We start from the raw sequence: 22,224 nt of genomic DNA, 5'->3' as shown, positions 1-22,224 counted from the left end.
TATTATCTAATATATTCTATTTCAAAAAGCAAAGCAAACCATGGCTTTATTTCTTTTGGGAATATAGAATCTATTGTTCTTTAGTGATCAGAATACAGAGTAAACTCTCTAAGATAATAAATAATACTACCAATGATGCATAGCTTACATTCATTGCTTCATAAATTTCTCTTAGCATTAGTAGACTAAAGCTTCATTTCAGACAGTTTTTTCGTTACTTTTTAAAACAATTTATTAGTACAAAAATTTCTCGAATTAAAAATTTTTGTACTAAAAATTTATTTTAAAAAGCAATAAAAAAGCTAACCCAAATAAAACCTAAATTACTCGAGGGAACAATATTGGCAGTAAGCATCACATGCTGTTGCAGCTTCAAAAAATTTGGGAGTTAAAGAGACTGCAAAAGCAAAGAAGATGATGAGAAACCACAATCATGAATTGAAAGAAATATAAGAAAAGACAATTAAGATTCTGTTAGACTGGTCCATTGGACCATTCCACGCGGGACCGGCCCAGGCGTGAATGAGATGGAACACCTCCACCTCCTACTTTAGCCGCACGCACTGCAGGAGCTAACGAAGCATTTTAAGAAGATTTTGGGAGAGAAATTTGAATGTAGGGACTGCTTAAAGATTTCCTTTTGATTTGTATGCATTAAATACTTTGTTTTCCTAGGGTTAGGGAATCTTGAGTTTGGCTGATTTTGGGATCCTTAGGTTTATGTTTTGGGCTCTAGATTCGTCTAGAGATTGGGAGAGATCGATCCTCCTCTCGAATAGAAAATCACTTGTATCTTGTTGTTTTCTTCTGTAAGTTGATTTATTGCAATAAAATCTACTGTTTTTCTTGATTTTTATTGGAATTGGGAAGAGTTTCTCCCTGTTTTCCGAAGATTTATAGGAAATACTTGAGATCTACAAGTGTTTCCTATCAGAATCTGATTTAGATGCAAATAATGAATCAAAGGACTTAATAAAAATAATTAGACTCTTAAGAAAAAACCAAGCAGAGAGATAAAAGAGTAATTGGGGCCTCTGAGTGTGTACTTGTTTTGAGGTATCAGAATCACTTCTCTGCACAAGAATTCTCAGATCTGAAGGGCATCTGCAATGGAGCTGGCAAGACTCAGCACCTCAAATGGAGGCTTATCAGCAATGGCTTTAGCAGTAAGCGGGCAAGAGTCAGTGATCCAGAAATAAGTGAACCAGTTACTAAGGTCCTCTAGAAAAAAAAAAAAAAAATAAATAAATCAGCGAGATGCGATTAGAAATCAGTAAACAAAAGCAGATATATGATAGGAGGAAGGTTAGTGGATTACTGGAATTATTTTGCAAAAAGAGTTTCCATGATTGCTTGGGGAAAACACCATGAGTCACATAAGCACTAACTTTAGCAGCTCCTTGACTTGCCAAAACTTTCTGTATAAAGGAAAGCAGACATTAATTGAAATGATTTAATATATTCATGTCATTTTCAAGGTATGTTTCCAAGCTTAAGATCGCTCTCAACTGTGTTGCACCGATACGGATACGACGATGTGGATAAGACACAATACGAATATGGGACACATCAATTCTTAAAAGTACAGGATACGGATATGGCGTGAATACGACATTATAATATATAAATTATACATAAAAATTAAGAAAGTAATCAAAGCATAATATTTGAAATGACAAAAAAAATTGAACTGGTCTCTGATAGACCATCATCAGACCCAATTCCTATGCCACTAGAGCTCATTATCCTACGAAGGATCAACACAAATTAAACCACATGAATTTAAAACATAAAAATTTTTAAGTAAAAGTGTAGATATGTCGCAGATATGCCAGGGGTCCAAGTGGGTGCTGCCCCCTGGCGGGGTTTGACCTTGATACTGAGCAATGATACTAAGCATGATATCGAGCGTTGCGGAGAGGTACTGAGCGATACTGAGCAATACCGAGTACCGAGCGGTACCGAGTTCTGGTATCTTTTTTTTTTTTTTTTTTTTTTTTTTTGGTTTTTTTTTTTTTTTTTTTTTTTTTCATTTTTTTAATAGGACACGCATATCCGATACGTGTGTCCGCTCAAATTTAAATAATATTTTAATTAGACACGACAAAGCCGTATACGTGCCGTATCGGAGGCGTATCCGCATCTGACACGTATCCGATACAACATGGCTCATAAATAGGAGTATCCGTGCTACATAGGCCCTTAAGAACTTAATGCAGGCTTTGTTACATTTCAACCTATGATGCACCGACACTTCTCTCCAAAGAGGCGTGCAGTGTCCGACACGACATGCATCTAACACTAACGACACGTGTCAAACACGCCGAAAACATGTTCGATTAAAAAAAATATTAAATAAAAATTGAACACTCATGTCCGACATGCGTGTCCTAAATATTTTATGAATTTTTTAAAATATAATTTCTTGTACTTAATTTTTATATTTAAAAAATTAAGAATAAATTTGTTATATCCTTTTCACACTCAATACTCCATTCATTGAATATTCTCATTTTCATTTCTCTTTGGTGGGTCGCAAATTTGGTTGTATAACAATGCCCAATGTCATCTCAACATCGACATCAGAGGTCATTACAACATCGACATTTCAAAACCCATCTCAACATTAAAGTCGGACAATGATTTGACATTGATGCACGACGCTAGCAGTTTCTACACCCACAACTTGCCAGCCATCTTTGTCCAACGTCTTCTTAACATTGACAACCAAGGCCCTCTCAACATCGACGACATACACCCTCTTGACATTGACGCCCGATACTTACTGTATAACATCAATGTCTAACTCTCAACAGCATTGTTGTCTCCTCTCTCGATGTCAAACTCTTGACATCTTAATATTAATCATTTTAAATACAAACTCTAATTAAATAACTTGTTATTTCTAAATTTATTTCAATATTATACTTATTTAATTTTTATATACTATTTTTAAAATAAAAAAATTATAATATTGTGTCCAACCGGTGCTCGTGTCCTATATTTTCAATAAATTACGTGTCTCGTGTCCGTGTCGTCGTGTCCGTGTTTGTGCATCAAAGATTTCAACAAATAAATACAGATTGAAAACCACTGATTGAAAGTACATCCATGGTAAAAATAATCAATGTTCAGATTTCATATGCTAAAAAGTTTCCAAACATCACCTGGCATTCAATAAGAGTGCCTCCAGATTGCACCAAATCATCAACAATAACAACATGCTGACCATTAGGATTTCCTTCTTTGATTCGAACTATCCGTTTATCACCCTCACGAACCTTTGCACAGACAATCTTTCACCAAAACAAGGATTAAGCAACAGATTAGTACTGAACATATCCAGTAAACTAGAAATAAAATCAATGAGCTAACCAACCATGGGAAAATGCTGCAACTGTTTGTGAAATCTCTTCCAAGCTCCATCATCAGGGAATGCTATAGTTATCTAGCAATGATTGATAAGAGGAATTAATGGTTGTTCTAGGATTTACTTCACAAGATGGATGATAGAATCATACATTATCAGCATCAGCGAGTTGGCGGAGACGCTGTAACAGGAGTGGGATCCCGCTTTCAAAGCATGGTAAAACGTCATCTCCAAAATAGAACCTTTCCTGCAAAGCTCAAAGAGGCCATGGAGATTGAAAGTATCAAATCAATGGCGAGAAATTGTACCAGAATTCACAAAACTTTCTAAGGCTTTGTTTGGGACGGCTTTCTTCTTGCTTCTTAAAGCAACTTCCTAGTACAAAAATTTTAATTTTTGTACTAGGAAGTTGTTTTAAGAAGCAGAAAGAAGCCGTCCCAAACAAAGCCTAAAACTCATGGAACACATCAGCGGTGAAGTGTGTCCTGTGCATGCAAAACCAAAGTGGAACACTTGAGTAACAGATACTAGATTCAACAAGTTGTTTGTAATTCAGAATGCTAAATGAAAGATACGAGACTAGTCAAAAAGCAATTACCCACGAGCTCATGTTGGGAGTGACAAAACGTAAAAATGACCTCTTTATTTAAATAATTCTAATGCAAGTACAAACATGCACAATACGAAAAGTATAATAAAGAAAAATATCTTCCATGATGAAGATTTATTACAATAGTTAATGCTGCAAATTTCTAATAATGAATGATAATATAAATGTGAAATAACACAAATCCTCATGGGATCTTTACAGAATCCTCATGCGATCTCCATAAGAAACTTAAGGGATTTTTAGAGGATATTCACAAGATCGTCACTAGATCTACAAGATAGAAGAAGAAGGTGAAGAAGTTAGTGAAGCAGCAAACATTGAAGTTAGTGAGATAAGTAGCAGAGCAAATGTGATCCAACAAAGGTGAATCACAATGAGACGCCGGCAAGTGAAGAGGTCCGCACGAGCGAACAAATAAAGGAACTGCATGCAAGTGGCAACACGGGTGAGCAAGTGACCAATTCAAAGTGAGAGAGAGCAAGCGAAGGAATCCAAAGCATGTTGGGATGCACAAGTAATTAAATTGTTAGGCAGTGCATGAGCAAAAGGTTGAGTGAAATGAGGGAGAGCAAAGGGTTGAGCAAAGCTGTGTACAAGCAATACACAAGATAAATAGTCCACATGATCTGCAAATTGAAGAGGCTATGGCCGGGTACCAAGGGAGAAAAAGGCTTTGAACGAGATCCTCATAGATCTTCACATAGAGACAACGATGAAGCTCTAATACCATAATAGAAAATGTAAAAGCCTGCATCTTTATTTAAATAATTTTAATGCATGTACAAGAATGAGCAATAAGGAAAGTATAATAAAATAGAACATCCCCATATGAAGATATATTATAATAATCAAAATAATATATTCCTAATTAATATTAAGCATATATGATGATATTAATATGGTAGCAAAATTATTCAAATGACTCTAACAAGGAGAAATTATTATGTGATGTAAAAGGTTATGTGCATAGCTATGTGCAAACTCTTGATTGATTGTTCATATGTTCAGAGTCTGTACATAATAAATTCGCTCATATTGAACATGTACCAAACATAGAAACATATTAGACATGCTTTGACATGTTTTGCACAGTAATAAAAAAAGAAAAACAAGTACATACTTTTAAGAGAACTGTGGGATATGCACTGCGAAGAATGCCCATAAATGTAAACACACACAGATACTTCCACGAAAACATGAAACCACAACATTTTTCTCGGTTGTATCTTTCGGCTATACTAGAACATTTGTTTCAATAAAATTTGCAACGTTATGAGTATTGTATATTCTTTACATTGTCCCCAAGCAATCATGGAACCGAACAACTTCCTAAATAATGCTACGTCATGACAACAACCAGATTAAGTTCTAACATATCTGATGCTATCTGGCAACTGCGCAATCATGACACTATTTAGGAATTCTAAGAAAATACCATACAAATGATGATAAAGTGGAGAAAACTTCTATTCCTGCAAGAACCTTCTAAACAACATACTAAAACTTCGAAAACTAACAAAATTTTTAAAAATTATTCATTGCAAAGCAATCAAATTAGGAAAGATAAAACACCTAAGAATTTAAAAAATCAATTGTAAGGCATCTTACAACAAGCCGAACATATTAAGGCTTCGTTTGGGATGATTTTTTTACTGTTTTTTAAAGCAGCTTTTTACTAAAAAATTTTAATTTATATACTAAAAAATTGCTTTAAGAAGCAGTTAAAAAGTTGTCCCAAACAAAGCTTAAGTATTACGAACATGACAATGAATAAATATCTCAGCTAGTCAACATCATGTAAATTGCCTTAGAACAACACAAATGCTTGATCCAACAGAATATAAATAGTTAGTAACAGAATCAGAAAATTCCCTGCAACAATTATTAAAGATGACACTGCCTTCAATATGGCTTGATGGATTATTCTATGTACTAAATATTGGGAATAAATTTACTTAGAGCTATCTTATGTAATATAGATAAATTTAGCAATCTATTAAACATCAATTCTACTTAACAAGAACACATGAAAATTATAAAAATAATAAAAAAACACAAAAACTTGTTTAAATCATAAACTTGCCTGCAAAGCATGTATATCATAGATAACTACACTAGTAGGACCGCCCCTGGACTTGGGTATCATAGAGAGTATTCGTGCCATAGTGAATGCAGTTGCAACATCTCCCTCTTCTTCCATTCGCTCAAAAGATCCAGTAGGAAAGAAAGGTAGAACCAATGTGAATGAAGCAATAAAAAGTTTTGGTAAAGCAAATATTGCAGATATTTGCTCAAAGATAACTGCCGGTGAGCTGAATGAGGCTAAAAAGGCAACATGTTGTCCCCTGATACCATGCGCATCATTGATAAAGAGATTTGGGAAACCATCATCGAAGCTTCTGAAAAATGGATAAGATGCATCGTTGAGTGTTTTTGAACTGACAAAAAAAGCCATTGTCATGATATTCTTGCAACACTAAAAAAACAAAAGAAAATTTTCATAGCGAAGATCCATTGAATAAACGTTATACAAAGATGAAATGTCATCGTGGTCTATTGTGAATTTCACAAAGTGTACAGAGAAGGCAGCCTGGTAGCTTTTGAGTGAGGACGATTTTCACCATCTCATCTGTAACTAACATTTAACCAAGCGAGAGTAAAATAACATTTTTTGTGATTGCGCATTTGATCATCGGGGAAGCTAAAGCTCTTTTGCGTTCAACACACCAAAAGCAATGCTGCAATAAATTTAGATACTTCTGAGGAATAGATGAGGCAGCAATAGAAAGTAGTTTCACAATATGGCATGTACTGAGTCTGTAGAATAAGCATACAAACTTAACACATAATGCCATATTTTTTGCATATAGTTCATTGAGGAATCAGATTCAATCCTCTATGTACACTGGCTGAAAGAACCTAATCGCTCTAAGGTTGGATCACTAATTCCTCCTCAATGGGTATCGTAAGTTAAAGAGAATAAGAAGCAACTGATCTTGCATACAAATTTCCCAGCTCCAATCTCAACCTAGTTTCTTTCAGACCTTTATATACCTAAAAGGAATAATCTTAGTTGTAGTGTGGTAAAAAAAAAAAGAGTTCCAATTATATTGACAGCAAGAATTTCTCCAGTAAAGGTTAAGCACTTGACCTTGAGGTTCGTGCATGCTTGCAATAGGGATTTTCCATAAAACTCAATGCAAATGTGGCATCAAGATCAAATATGATGCACCGCAAATAAGGGGAAAAAAACGAAAGTACAAATAATTTAAACACGTCAAGTTTTATGCAGTTTGGCTTCAATTAAGCTTACATCCACAGAAGAGTGGAAATAATCAATCCCCTATCAATAGATGCAACAATTGTGAAGCACATAATACTCACCGGCACTTTCTAGATCCCAAGTACATCCATGCTTAAAACAAAGAAGTACCCAAAAACCTTCATAATAGGTTTACCTCACAAAAGGAATATTTTGCTTCTCACATGCACCTCAAAACCACTAAATCCTCCAAAACATTCTAGCTACTAAGAGGAAAAATTGATGAGGATAGAGATAAAGAGAGATGTTAATCAAAACTCTAAAAAAACAACCTATAAAATAATCACCAAATGCCGACCTTGCATGCATCTTAAGTAAGAAACCAACCAAAATCTCAAGATTTCATAAAAAAGTAGTCAGGATTATAGAAACCCACCTACATGCAATCCAAGGTGAGCATTTGGGATACATGAATGATATAGGGCACAAAGTACTCCACATTAGTGAAATGAGTCAAAATTTATGAACATGGACTTCACTTCTTGGTGAAGGAAAAAAATGACCAATAAAATGCCAATTATCACATCATTTAGATTTTTTTTCTAGCAATTTTTTCTAAAACATGCATAGTTTCACATTAAACAATCAACAATATTTTTTTTTTTTGATAATGAGATAAGGAGAGTAAGGAAATGTTTGAAATGAATTGAGAAAAAAAAAGAAGTAATAATAAAATTATTCAGCCTATATGGGCAAATGGAATTTGGGCAAATCTTTCCGCATAGTTGAGAAAGAATCTAAAAGAATTGAAAGGGCCCATTCAAGAACAAGAAACTTCAATCATTATTTGAATTTTGGTGAAATAGTACATTAATTGGAAGTTCTATAAGTTCATAAAGGAAAAATTTATAAGAGATCATTGGGCAATACAGTTTCTCCATAATAACTATGCCCCATCCCTTTAGCCACCTTAGCTCTTAATGCATGATCATTCAAGTCAAGTTTCTTTATTATTTGGATGGATGAATTCATGTGAATCAATCCCCCAAAGGAATAGAACATAATTATTTTTCATCCACTAACTCGAGCATGAATTAAAATAAACATAAATAGATCCATAAAACATAAATATGATGCTAAAATATGGAAAAGCAAGATGCTCATGCCAAGTATGTGTGAGATGAACTAACTTGATTACGGTCCTCTGACCATTGTCCTCCGATTACAATCTTTCGATCACCATCGTCCGACTATAATCTTTCAACCACCGTCACCCAACTCCAATCCTTCGAACTCCATTACCCAACTATAGTCCTCCAATCACTATCATACGACTATAGTCTCATTCTAAGTTGGCTACAACGATAGCCATTGACTTCATCAGATACAATCGTTTATAATATCAATGCACCCCACCACCCATAAAATCAACGCACTCCATTAACACCAACTCTGACTCTTGACTTCAGTACTAGGATTTATGTTGGGCTTGTTTGTCTCTAACCTCCCTTCCTCAAAGGAGTACAAACATACAAACAAATTAATGATCTTTTAAAGACAACTCCCGTGTCGTGGAGCTCTTCTAACTTTCACAAAATAATACGTTCTATAAATTACATGTTTACTACATTGTATCAACACATTTCTCTAATGAAGGACATCATTTCTAACTGATTATATAATAGTATAATCATTTAAACTGAGTCAGACCCCATAGTTTTTTCACTTTTCAAAAAATTTTCCATAAAAATTTTGGTTTCTTTTGCAACTACTCCTTTCTTTGTGTCTGTTTTGTATCTTCATATAATGTTAGACAATCAACTCTCTAATTCTACCATTGTGAATGTTCTAGCACACAACACCACCTATGAATAATCCATTGGTATGAAAGGTCTTTTATGTTTCTTGACTCCATGATTCCCCAATAGATTGACCCTCAATAATAACTATGGCTTCTCCCAACTCAACCAAGTTAACATGAGTAGTACTCTGGCCATAACATAATCAGCTAAGAACTGCATAATTTAAAGGACTGCTCGTATTCATCCTCTGCCAACTGCGTTTAAAATACTTTCTCAAATCCATGGCCGGAGAGAATATCCTACACCAGGGAAGAAGAAGAACCTTCAAGCTCTTTCAAATATCATAATTCTTCCCCTATCATCACCTTAATTGTAACTGAACTATCTCTACTTTTTTTCCAAATTACACCTTATTTCACCTTGTATTCCTTCCAAGTCCTTTTGGATTCTTAGGTTAATAATATTTTAAGAGGCTTGGTTCTGCAACACTTTATCTTCTAGCCCTAAAGATTCAAACTTTAGTGCAAATAGTACAAACTAAATCAAAATGTTCCATTTAAATGTTGTTCAAATCAAGATATATCAAAAATAAAAATGTAGAGAAAGGATTCAGAGTTTCAGACCTCCAAGCGATGGACCGAAGCTGAATAGCATCTGATTGCTCCGCCACCTTCCGAGCGAGCTCTTCCGCTTCCGCACAATGGAATAGGTGAATCAATTTCTTCGTTCTCTTTTCCATACTTCCCTCTTGAGCTTGCAGGTTCTCGCTACTGCGTTGCCCTTCACTGACCACCCAGTAAATTCCCGTCAGCGAGGAGGTCTGAAATATATTATGCTCTCTAGGTTAGAAAAGAAAATAAATATATAATTTCCTTTTTATTATTGGAATTTTATGATAAAATCATTATTCATCAAATTTTTAATATAATTAAGATCTGAAAAAAAAAATGATAAATATGCCCTCATAAAATTAAATAGTAAATTAGTTTTTTATTTATTTAAGCAAATGAATTAATATTTTATTATGTAATTTGTATAAGATTATTCAGAATTTCAATCCTTATATAAATGAAGATAGAGATTATTAATTTTATTAATATAAGAATTTAATAAAATACAATGATATGTAAATAGTGAAGTTTCTATTAATGTAAATTCTCATATTATTTTATGAATTTAATATTTAGATGAGAGACTGATGAATATATAAATAAAGAATGTTACTTTCGTAAATAATTAAATTTTGAGGGGATGAATAAAATTGATTTTTGCCGGTCGCCTTGTCTCGGTTGGGAGGGAACAAGCCGCCGCTAAGCACCTGCACCCAAGACAAGGACGTAGCGATTGGCCGGAGCTTGCCATGGGAAACGTTGGAGAATACGGCGTGTGAAGGAGAAGAGGGGCTCGCAATAAAATTATGCGATGATAAATGAGCAAGCAAGCCCTAAATCGCGGTAAATCCGAATGATGGGTTCATTCTTTTTCTAAAATGATCAATCCGAGCGTTGATTTGGCGCGATAGCTATTGGCGATTTCACATCGGATCAAGCACGAATCGTCTCCTGAAAGGGTGTGAAGCGAGCGCGGAAGGATGCAGTGGTATTTCGTTGCTGCTCTTCTCACTCTTCTTACCAGTTCCCAGGTACTAGATGAAGCGTTGCGTATTTCTTCAGTTTTCGTTGATGACTTGTGGTCAAACAATTTTTTGATGGCGTGTGTTTGACAATTGTTCTATAAATTATCATGTTTCGGATTAGGAAGGGAGCAGGATTGTTAAATTTGAGAAGGATTTTCCTTTTTTAGATAAGCTATCTTTCTAGTGTCAGCGTAACTTCAATTGCTTGTTTTGTTCTTGATGTTATGGGCAACAGTAGAAACTGAAGATATTATGGCGATTTGCTGCGTTATGATCTAAAAAAATTATATTGGTTATGTTTTGCGTGTATAGATTTTACTGAAGGAAGGGCATGGGAAGGAAAAGGAAATGGAAAATAAAATAAAAAGTATCATCTTGGATAGTTGGATTCACAAAATATGCAAGATAGAGTTAATGACTTGAGTGATTCAAGGGGTTGGGTTGAGGCATAGGAGCAACTGGGTCAAGAATAGATGATAGAGAAAACTGTTTACAGATAAGAACTGGGCTGTTTTTTTTTTTTTTTTTTTGATGATAAGATTAACACTAAATTGAGGGGGAACTGATGGTTGCTAGATTTTCGTTCATTTTGTTTTCTTTTTAATTTTCTTCACCGGCTAACTAAGCGAATTTCAAGTTTGGTAGCAAATATTTTTCTCTTCTTATCTCTCTGTATGAGGTGTTAGGATGATGACAAATATTGAGGGAGGATCTGATGGCTATTAGATTTTATTCTGTTTCATTTTCTTCTAAAGTTCTATCTTACTAAACAAGTAGAACGGGAATATACTAATTTTCTTTTTTTCACATACCCTCATTCCAAGTGATGTAATTCTAATGTAGAATCCGGTATTCATGACGTTACTTGTCTATAGTGCCCAATTTCTTGTTTTTGTTATCTCTAACATTTATCATATTATCTTTATAACCTTATTGCATCACACTTTGCCATGTCAAGTCTCTAGTATGTTATGATTTTAAAAGCATCGTTTTTTATGCATTGCTTCTACATTGCTTTTCAAATATCTAGAAGACTACAGTCACCACATTTTGGATTGTGTTGGAACTTCTTCATTAGCACATGCCCTTAGAAATTCCAGGTTTTACCATATTGCATGGTCACCCAATTGAATTCAGTTAGCCCTTACATTTTTGAGCTCCGAATAAATTGCAAGTATGAAGGACCTTTTCCACAACAACGAAAAAAAGGAGCTAATTCAGTAATTTCCGCTGCAATCTAACTTTGATCGGCAATTCAATATCATTGCCGATTTAATAGCGTTTGATTTTAACTTCTACTGCTGTTCTATTACTCTTCTCATATTCGTATAACTTATTCTGATGTATATTTTAATATGTAGCTTCAGAAATTTAACTGTAAATTTTTTAGGTCTACTCTTTTTTAATTTTTTTTTCTACCTGTTTTGTATTACCAAATAGTTTTAATTGCAAGCATTCACTAGCAGAATATGTATTGCTTGTTTAGGGCATTTTGACAACACTCTCGCAAACTAATGGAAGATACAAGTATGATTATGCTACAGTTCCCTTTCTTGCAGAAATCTTCAAGGTATTTTTGCCCTATGGTTTTATTTTAACTATTTAAATTGTAAAGTCCATTTTAAAGATAACTATCCTCACAATGCGAAGATTTTTGTAAAGCACTGCTTCACTGTTATGCTGCTGACGGCTGTCATTTTGTCATATTTCATAAACTACTTCCTATCAACTGCTTGACAAAAGTTCAGCTTTTAGCATAATTTGCTAATCATCTAATGCCTGCTAACAATGGTTGGTCATATGGATTTTTCGGTGTCATTTCGCTTTCATTATTATTATTATTATCATCATCATCATCATCATCATAATCCTAATCATGCATAATCTTATTGTCTAATGTGGCTGTGATCATAATGCTAAAAAATCAGCTGCTAGTATCCGGTTTCTTTCTTTGGAGAGAGATCAAGTCTCAATCTTCTCCTAGGATGACAACTGAATGGAAAGCAGTGCGGTTATTTGTGGTTCCTTCGATCATATACCTTGTGCACAACAATGTTCAGTTTGCTACTTTAACCTATGTTGATCCATCTACTTATCAGATTATGGGAAACCTGAAAATCGTGACTACTGGGATTCTATTCAGGTGCTTTTCGTTTTGTACCTATTTATAGATTTCAGGACTGTGAGAGTTTCAAAGATATCAGGAATACATGTTCTTGAATGAGCAACTGCAATAGTGCCATTAACATTTTCTCCTTTTATAACGTTCCAGACTTTTCCTTAAGAGGAAGTTATCAAATCTACAGTGGCTGGCAATCATTTTATTAGCAGTGGGAACCACTACAAGCCAGGTTATCTTTCCCCTCTGTGAATTCCATAAATCTTCACAATATGCATCACGAATATGATATGCAATTCTATTTTTGTTAAGTGTAGCATGGAGGAGCTCACTTTTCTTTAGGATTTTTACTTTCTTTTGTTTATGCACTTAAGTAGGTAATTTTAAGCTAGTAACTTGCACTGGATGAATCAATCTAAAACTAATTTTCAGATTATGACAACTATTGTTTATGCAACATTTCATGTTTTATATTCCTTTTAAGGTTATTATATGTGTATCATACTTGTTCCCACCCTTTATATCATCCCATGTGATATAGTAGAATGCACTACTAATGTTTAAGTTTCATATTAATTTACCTCCCAAGAGTACAACAATAATAACAACAAGCCTTTATCCCACCATGTGGGGTCGGCTACTTGAATTCTTTTTCTCCATTATGTTCTATCAAGAGTTTAACACAATGCATTAAAGGATTCATGCGTGATTGTTTGACTTGTTTTACGCTGGTTGTCGACTACCTAACACAACCCTCTATTTTTCTCATCAAGGGCTTGGGATCTAACAACAACATCAAAAAGGGCTATGATTATATATTATCTGACCCCTCAAAATGCCAAAATTTAGGATCTGTCAAATCATATTTCAATATTACATTACGCAAGTAGGTAAGATTTTTCAATAAATATATTGTCATATCATTACCAATAATAAAACGAGTTTTAAAAAACTAATTTAAATCACGAAAAGTTGTGGACTACTTCCACAACTTAACATGCAAATTCTAACCACTGTCACTATGCATAGAAATGATGTGATTACATTTGCATGAAAGAGCTGCAGTGGATTATTGGATTGCAGAAAGGCTTAATGGAGATTCTTATAATATAGCATTCATTATGAATCTAATAATGTGACTTGTAGATAGAAAATGGAAAGTTCAATTTCAAATTTTGATATGCATGGAATATAAATGCTCTGATAACTCAAAATTTTGAACATTGGTAATAATATATTATAAATAATAGCAACTTGCACTCCAACATAGCAATCTACATTAAACAATAATTTTTCTTCTTCAACATCATATACTAAACATCTTAAAATGCAACTAATAGTAGTTAAAGGCTTAACATAATAACATACTAACACATTCATTGTTGATAACCTATTGCATGTAATTCAAATCATCCTATGACATAGAAAAGGCAATAAACTTTGATGTTGTATGCTTAAGAGTATAACACTAATGTGTAATCCTAGGATGAGATGAACTAAGAAACATACCGAAAATCACAATTTATTGTTTCCCAACTCTTGATTTAGGCAAGTATCAGCCTCTTTTGATGGAAAACTAGAAAATGTGTTTAATTCACTCAAAGCAATAATTTAATGATAAACAAAATCTAATTGTACGAAATCTGTGAATTAATAAAAACCATAGAACATTTAGGATTCACACTTTAAAAAAAGATGTATCAAAATTGACCAAACCTCAATTACGCAAAATCAATAAAAGATATTTATATTAGAGAAAGGCACAGCTAAGTGATCAAATAGGAAATCAAAACTTCCCCTAGTACAATGAGAAGCACCCTTTGGAAGTTGTCATCAAGAGTTACACCATACTCGAAGAATTCACATCCAATTAATTCACACAAGTTGAGATAAAATAAAACTTTTATTCAATAATTAATATCAAAATGCATGCCTCAGGTGTTATTTTTACTATCCCAAACGACCCAAAATTATTAATTTCTTAAAATTGTCTAGATCTAGTCAAACGTTGCAAGTTTCAATTTAACCAACGTTAGGAAATCCAATCTTTCCTTCCATGCTGAGTTCACCAAACAGTCAACTATGGTTTCAATTATGCTAAAATATCACAAGAGGAAACGACCAACACTGCTTTAGGAAAGAATCCACACATGGCATTTGCAGATGATCACAAGAGGTAACTAATGTGCCACCGAAGGGAAGAATATCACAAGGAACTAGCACACCACATGAAGCACCCTAATTCTAGCTTTTGGTTCATGCTATCATAGGAACATATCAACAATATTTGAAGACAAGTCCATGTCATGAAATTTGTAGTATGACTACCAATCAATCTAGTCTTTGAAGGAAAACACATGTATGCCATAGCTATAGAAAGAACAAAATATTGGAGCGAAATTGAATCTTGTAGCAGTAAATCAAACATATGAAAGAAATTAAAACACGAGAGAACATATTTTATTCTCATAGGCATAATTAAACTAATATAAACTAGATTACAAAAAATACAAAACAAAAAGCTCAATACATACTCACTTCTTGTGTTTTGGATAAGTATATGCATTCAAATTTGATTAGTTTTGAAGATTTTGGCTCTAATGAATTGCACATTTGATGATTGTCAAACAAATTTGATCATAATTATTGTACTTCCTACATAGTAATCCATGAATCATTACTAGTAGGTCTAAGTGTTAATACACAAGATACTTCTGATACTCACCATTAATTGTGGGCACAATCTCATTATTTAGAATGGCTTAACTAGCATGTTGAGTGGAACTAGACAATTTGATGTTCATAATAAAGAGGTGAGAAGAGATGAATTTATAACATTGATAGTAGGTTCATGAAATAAGATCAAATTAAGTCATCGAAGACTGGGCTAAGATCAATAGAATTTTTTTTTTGTTCATGAGAATTTGTCCCATCATACTAAATGATTTTATATGACCCATCTTTTTTGCAGTTAGTTTCTTCGAAGTCCTTATAAGAAATCTTTTAGGATTTACATATATCTTTACATTATCAATTGGTTTGAATTCAACATGCCTCATATCCGCACTATAAGCAACAAACTTATATTTTTATGAGAATATCCTCATGCAAATCATGCATCTGTTGTGCAAATGATTGTGTAAACTCATTATGCCTAAACTCAGTGGTAAGTTCAATAAGATCTATTGGTTATTAAGGTTGATACCTTATAGACCTACTTAAAGAAATCAACACCATGCTACCACTTTAATGATGCCACACTACCACTTTAACAATGCCACAATACCACTTTATCATAACAAAATTAAAAAAAAAAAATTGCATGAAGATATCTCATGAAAGAGCACAAGTTCCATGGAAGGGACATGCATATGTTAAGATGTCCCTATCTTAAAGTGAAAACTCAAAATGAATATAAAAAAAGAAATAGTGGCAGTTGCAACTAGCAATAAATTTTGTGGGAAGAGTACTGTAAGCTGGTGAGAAAGCACTTGAATCTCTCGAGACTGGAGGGGAAAGACTTGAGCACCGACAACAATTTAGAGTAATGATAATCACAAAGAAGAGGAACCATTGAGAAGAAGAACTACAGAGTCATGTAATTGCCAAAGTATAGGGTTAGGAAGGCTCTTAAAGTGCCTTGCTAGAATGAGGAGAACTATGAGAATCAGAAGATATTAGGAAAACGATTGAGTAAGTGGTTTTGTTCAACTCAAAAGCCCATAAAAGAATGTGTAATAAAAATAAAAAAGTCTATGCTTGTTAGAAGCACAAAAAGTGAACTTCAAGAGGAGTATGCTTAATTTATTTTATATTTTCTTTGCATTATATTTTCATTTTAGTTTATGTTAAACATGTTGATGATTATTTTATTGAGAATGGATTTGATTAGTTCTTTAGATTTAGTTTACTATTGTTGTTGATGATTTGCTAGTTCAGTTGTTTCCAATTCGAACTAATATCAAGTTCTTTGTTTTGAGATTGGATTTGATGTTTGCTATATTGTTCGGACTATTATTATTATAAAATCCCCATTTTTACTTCTTTTTTTGCATGGCTTTTTTTTCTCCTATGGAAGGTGCTGATGTGAAACATATGTGAATGGATGGTGAATTAGGAACTTGCACGCTTGATCTAGAGAACAATATTATTTGAAAGCTTTTAAGCGATAAAACGACGAGATAAAACACGAGCGTGGTGTCATAAGTTTAGGCTAAGTCACATACATAAAAGTTAAAACCACAAAAGTAATCAATTACTCTTAACTACAATATCAAATGACCACCCCTAGGGGTAAAATGGGAAAACATGAAAACAAAATAAACTAGTACATAAAACAAAAAAGAAAATAATAAACTCCACATCATAGCCGTCGATCTTTTGATGTCCTCATCAGGTGCACTCTACAATTTTTGTTTTTCGATACTGTAGTGTCAGTTATGACTTTCCTTCTTTTTCTCGATATTTAACTATGGTTGAAAGATAATTTAGTTGATAATTAGATTTTTGGATATCATCCAGTGTGAAATATGGGGTAAACCAAATGTCTATGTCATATTGCAGATGTAGAACACCTACATCATGTAAATGTTGCATATAATGCATCCCAGAATCAGAGAGGTTGATTTGGATACTTATTAATACTTGCGAGAGTTAAGTGTGGAAAATCGAAATTTGTGGTTTTTGGCTAGATCTTGTAGGATTTTTAGAAGTTTTTTATTTTGGACCTTTGTGGGGCATATAAAGTGATCCTGGAGGCATACAAAAAGTATTTATCATTGAGTTTTGAAATAAAATTTCAGTTTTCCTCAATTATTACTTGTTTGTTGGTTAGATGTGTATTCTCTTAGCACTTTGCAGGTGTTGACAAGCATCTCCGGGAGAAAGTCTCATTATTTTTGTGTCAGGCTTGAATCTTCTTTTTGGTTTATTTCTATCATTATTCTTGTTTTTAATTTATTTGTTTTGTGCGTATGATATGCTTGATTAAAAAAACCTTGGTTGTTGTTGTATATTTGTTCACTTCTCTCTTTTTTTTTTTTAATTTGAAATTTAAGATTTTGATGATTATTAAATTATTATTTGGGATGAAAGGAATGTACTTGTTATTTTTACTTAAAAAACAAACGATTTTTACTAAGCTACTTGCGGATTGTGATTTTTTTCTAATATTTCAATGTACAAACATTATAATCATTATATGGTGTATTGATAACCTTAGACCCTTAACCGTCATACACCAACTTGCTCTTCTACTCTTCCATGAGCAAGGTTAGCTCCAAGAGTGTGCTTTAAAGCATTCTCTTAATAACAACTATTTTATCTGGGTATTGCGGACTCATACCAGGAATTCTTTTATTTTTTAAACGAGAATAACCCATTTTTTATTCTTTACATAGTTAAAACTGTTTGGAAAGAGCAAAAATTGTGTTTAGTAATCTGCTTTTCCTTTCAATCTTCTGCAGGTAAAAGGTTGTGGAGAAGCATCATGTGACTCTCTCTTTTCAGCACCTATACAAGGCTATGTGCTTGGAATATTGTCTGCTTGTCTTTCCGCCCTTGCTGGTGTTTACACAGAATATCTGATGAAGAAGAACAATGACAGCCTTTATTGGCAAAATGTGCAACTGTACGCGTAGGTATTTTTTATCCCTTCTGGAATTTGTAGCACAACTTTGCAGTTGTAATGACTAGGAACTCAGGTTTCTTGTGCTTCAGTGTTAAAGTACATCCCTGATAAAGTTTTTCTAGGAGTTAATTCCTTAATTTTTGTTGTTGTTTCATAACAAAATATATCAGGTTTGGTGCGATGTTTAATTGTGCACGGCTTCATTGGGATGATTATAGTGGGGGATATGAGAAGGGACCTTGGTGGCAACGCCTCCTCAATGGGTACACATTTACCACCTGGATGGTTGTACTAAATTTAGGATCGACTGGCTTGCTGGTTTCATGGTTGATGAAATTTGCTGACAATATTGTTAAGGTAAGTCCGTCAAGTACTATCATATATTAGTGATTTCGTTTTGATTTGTGGTAACACTTGTACTTTTATTTCATGGATTCCGCTACTATTTTTTTATGATTATAGTTGTCACACCCTAAAAAAGTTTCTCATGAAGTGATGGAGGTCAGGAGGTGAACTGTCGCTTGCTTGAGCAGTTCCTTACCCACAAGTATCCAATAATTGTTAGAGCTATCCTGAGGCTGTTGTACTTGAAGGCAATTCTGAGCTAAAGTCAGCTTATTGTGGGTGAAAAAAAAAGGTCATCTAAGTAGAATTAAGGACAATAGCACACTTTCTCAATATACCTGTTGCATGCCGGAACATCCGTGGCAGTAGATAGATGGTGAGTTTAATGTCCTAGCTTTGTACGAAGATCCAGCACGCACATATAAGAGAGGGGTGCAAAAGTCATAAGTGACCCCTGAATTTTTATGTGAAAAATACTGAAAAGGTGAAAAATCATGGGTTCTTGTCCAGTTGAAATGTTTTCACTAACATTAAATGTTGATTACAATTGATGTCCTTTCTTGGGGGAAAGTGTTGGCACAACGTGTAAATATACATCATTTAGAGCATATTATATGGTTAGAGTTGAAAGAATCCAATGACATGAGAGTTGTTCTCAAGTGAATGTTGGTCAATTCATTTAGTCGAGAGGATTGTAGTCGGGCAATAGTGGCCAGAGGAACCATAGTTTGGCGACTAAGGCTGAAGGTACCGTAGCGGGGCGAAAGAGGTTAGAAGTACCATAGTTAGGAGACGATGGTCAAAGGGACCGTAAGTCAGGAAACGATGGTCCAATGGACTATAGTTGGTAGGCGATGGAGGTCGAAAGGATTGTAGTCGGGCGATGAAGGTCAGAGGGATTGTAGTCAGTGAGCAAGTGAGGTCAAAAGGATTGTAGTAGGGTAATTGTGGTTCAAGGATCATAGTCGGGCAACAAAGGTTGATGGGACTGTAGTCAAGCGACGATGGTTAGAGGGACTGTAGTCGGACGATGGTGGTCAGAGAGACCGTGGTTTGTGAGTGACTGAGGTCGAAGGGACTATAGTCGGTTGATGATAGTCCTAGGCATTGTACTCGAGTGATTGTGCTCGGAGGGACCGTGGTTGAATGATTGAAGTTAGGGATCGTAGTCGGACAATTGAGGTCGGAGGGACCGTAGTACTGAGGTTGAAGGACTGGCAACGGAGGTCGGAATGATCATAGTCGGGCGACGGTGGTCCGAGGGACCGTACTGGGCAAGTGATCGAGGTTCGTAGGACTATAATAGTTAGGTAACTGATGTCAGGGGGACAGTTTTCGGGCGATAGTGGTTGAAGGGATCATAATCGGCGAGCAACAGAGGTCCGAAGAACCGTAGTCGGCGGGTGATGGAGGTTGAAAGGATCGTAGTTAGACGATGATGGCCCAAGTATCGTAATCGGGTGACGGTGGTCTAAGGGACCATGGTCGGAGACTCGGAGTCTCCAGTCGATAGGGGTTGGAAGGACTGTAGTTGGCGAGCAACAAAGATTAAAAAGACCTTAGTCTGACGATGGTGGTCCAAGGATCATAGTCTTGGAACGATGGTTCAAGGGTGTTGGTTTTGTCGGGTTTGCAATTATGGATAGAATATATAAGCAAGATTTCAACATCTAGATTGGCCACATTTTTCGTGTATATTTTCTTGCAGAAAGGCAAGGGAAGTCTTCCAGAGCCTTTTAGTTAACTGGGCCGTCTTTAACTCTCAAGTACAGTAGCTAAACTGACTTGCAATAGTCGTTCAATTTTCTTTACTTATGTTAGGTGTCTTCTTGTAGACATCTTGGATCTTTTTCGATTATTTGTGAGACCTGTATTTTTTAAAAGCCACGAGTTTATTTCTTTTGAATGATATGTTTGCGTTATTAATCCAAGCTTTTCTTCTTAAATAAAATTATGTTTTGCAAAAATTGTTGGTTCTTACTGAGATCTATTATAAAACCTCGGACACTTTGTTGCCCGCAGAGTAGATTTTTAAATTTGCTGCAAGCTAACTTCATTTGTAAAATCACATTTTGATCAATCTACAAGGTCTACTCAACTTCAATGGCAATGCTGTTGACAACGGTTCTATCTGTCTATCTTTTCAATTCTCAGCTCACCGTACAGGTAAATTTTGTGCTTGCCTTACTAATTATTTCAGATGATTTAGTTTTAGGTTTCGTTTGAGACGACTTTTTTCCTGCTTCTTAAAACAATTTTTTAGTACAAAAATTAAAATTTTTATACTAAGAAATTGCTTTAAGTAGCAATAAGAAAGCTGTCCCAAATAAGGCCTTTGTTACCTATCTACTTTACAAACTATCTATTTTTTTATTGAGTAACTTGAACTATTTCTTTTGATCAGCTCTTCTTGGGTATTATAATCTGCATGATCTCATTGCACATGTATTTTGCACCTGTTCGCATGCTTGTTGATTTGCCTGCTACATCGAAGTCGGTCTCAAGCACTCTAAAAGAAGTCACTGTTGAAAATCATGAATAATGATGATTTGAGGTATTGTTTTGGAAAAAAGTTGGGTGATGATATACTAACGAAAATTTGATTAGAATGTGTTTTAAAAATTTTTAATTTGCTTTGAGATGAGTGCAATATTATGGATTTATAGTTGATTGATTATTCATATATTGTACATATTTCAAAGCAAATTTAGGCTTCGTTTGGAACAGCTGTTTTACTGTTTCTTAAAGTAATTTTCTAGTATAAAAACTGCTTTAAGTAGTAAGAAAGTCGTCCCAAATCAAACCTTAATGTTTTGAAAATCCATTATGAGCAAATTTCAGTCGGATTATCATGACCAAAATTTTCTCCTACTCATTTTATATTTTCATCTATTGATTAATTAACTATTTTTTTTATTGAATGAAACATGCATTATAAGAATGGTGGCAGAAGCATTTTGAGAATACAAGCTTAGTTTCAAAAGAAGCTTATGTGATAAAAAAACATAGAGTTTGCATGGTGAGTAACTATGTGAATATTTTCATAAGACTATTTCTTATGTAGCAGACGCATAAGAAATTAGTGTTACTCAGTAAGTACTGTTTCAGGATTAATCATTCTTGATATATGCAATGATCTGAACAGCAGGGATGACTTTATGGACTTTTCCAAGTTCACAAAATAAATTTTTTTGAGATTCTTTTTGACTTATTAGCTGTTTTGTAGTTACATGATTCCATTTTAATTGACAAGTTCAGTTTTTTTTTGGTGTGGGGATGTTGAGTATTTAAGCATAAATTTGATGTCTGAATTTTTTTCTTTTTTTATATTCTATTCTGCACGAGTGTAACTTTAGTAGTAATAGATTTAGTGCGGGGATTGTGACTTTGGGCGGTCAAGTCATTAATAAGAGTGCGTGGTTTAGATATCTTGAGTTTATTGTTCATAGTG

At 34.3% G+C, this 22,224-nt stretch overlaps 2 protein-coding genes across 2 annotated transcripts; one reads left to right on the top strand and one right to left on the bottom strand.

Annotated features, from left to right (window-relative positions):
- Positions 1 to 30: 30 nt before the first annotated feature.
- On the bottom strand, positions 31 to 10,406 carry LOC110109537 (ribose-phosphate pyrophosphokinase 4). The gene is made up of 9 exons (XM_020840638.2): positions 10,363 to 10,406; positions 9,668 to 9,883; positions 6,064 to 6,379; positions 3,522 to 3,617; positions 3,380 to 3,448; positions 3,168 to 3,296; positions 1,319 to 1,418; positions 1,047 to 1,221; positions 31 to 397 (listed from the first exon to the last, which is right to left on the bottom strand). The coding sequence occupies exons 1-8, from the start codon at positions 10,404 to 10,406 to the stop codon at positions 1,088 to 1,090; spliced, it is 1,104 nt and encodes a 367-aa protein (XP_020696297.2). The 3' UTR covers positions 31 to 397; positions 1,047 to 1,087.
- On the top strand, positions 10,297 to 21,845 carry LOC110109535 (CMP-sialic acid transporter 1). Its single transcript, XM_020840635.2, has 9 exons — positions 10,297 to 10,686; positions 12,167 to 12,250; positions 12,609 to 12,823; positions 12,953 to 13,031; positions 18,265 to 18,434; positions 18,599 to 18,785; positions 20,862 to 20,939; positions 21,178 to 21,327; positions 21,712 to 21,845. The coding sequence occupies exons 1-8, from the start codon at positions 10,636 to 10,638 to the stop codon at positions 21,313 to 21,315; spliced, it is 1,002 nt and encodes a 333-aa protein (XP_020696294.1). The 5' UTR covers positions 10,297 to 10,635; the 3' UTR covers positions 21,316 to 21,327; positions 21,712 to 21,845.
- Positions 21,846 to 22,224: the final 379 nt, after the last annotated feature.

Source organism: Dendrobium catenatum, unplaced genomic scaffold (assembly GCF_001605985.2).
Source record: "Dendrobium catenatum unplaced genomic scaffold, ASM160598v2 fragScaff_scaffold_370, whole genome shotgun sequence".
NCBI lineage: Eukaryota > Viridiplantae > Streptophyta > Magnoliopsida > Asparagales > Orchidaceae > Dendrobium > Dendrobium catenatum.
The sequence above is the reverse complement of the archived record's forward strand: the minus strand, read 5'-3'. Positions and strand labels throughout refer to the sequence as shown.

What these genes read in the sequence shown, in the direction of transcription:
- LOC110109537 (XM_020840638.2), bottom strand. Translation starts at nt 10,406, where the DNA reads ATGGCAAGCTCCGGCCAATCGCTACGTCCTTGTCTTGGGTGCAG. An exon ending in CGTCCTTGTCTTGGGTGCAG is followed by an intron (nt 9,884 to 10,362) that starts GTGCTTAGCGGC and finishes TTTCTAACCTAG; the next exon opens with AGAGCATAATATATTTCAGA. An exon ending in ATGATATACATGCTTTGCAG is followed by an intron (nt 3,618 to 6,063) that starts GCAAGTTTATGA and finishes TGAGCTTTGCAG; the next exon opens with GAAAGGTTCTATTTTGGAGA.
- LOC110109535 (XM_020840635.2), top strand. Translation starts at nt 10,636, where the DNA reads ATGCAGTGGTATTTCGTTGCTGCTCTTCTCACTCTTCTTACCAGTTCC. An exon ending in CAAAATGTGCAACTGTACGC is followed by an intron (nt 18,435 to 18,598) that starts GTAGGTATTTTT and finishes AAAATATATCAG; the next exon opens with GTTTGGTGCGATGTTTAATT. An exon ending in ATTCTCAGCTCACCGTACAG is followed by an intron (nt 20,940 to 21,177) that starts GTAAATTTTGTG and finishes TCTTTTGATCAG; the next exon opens with CTCTTCTTGGGTATTATAAT.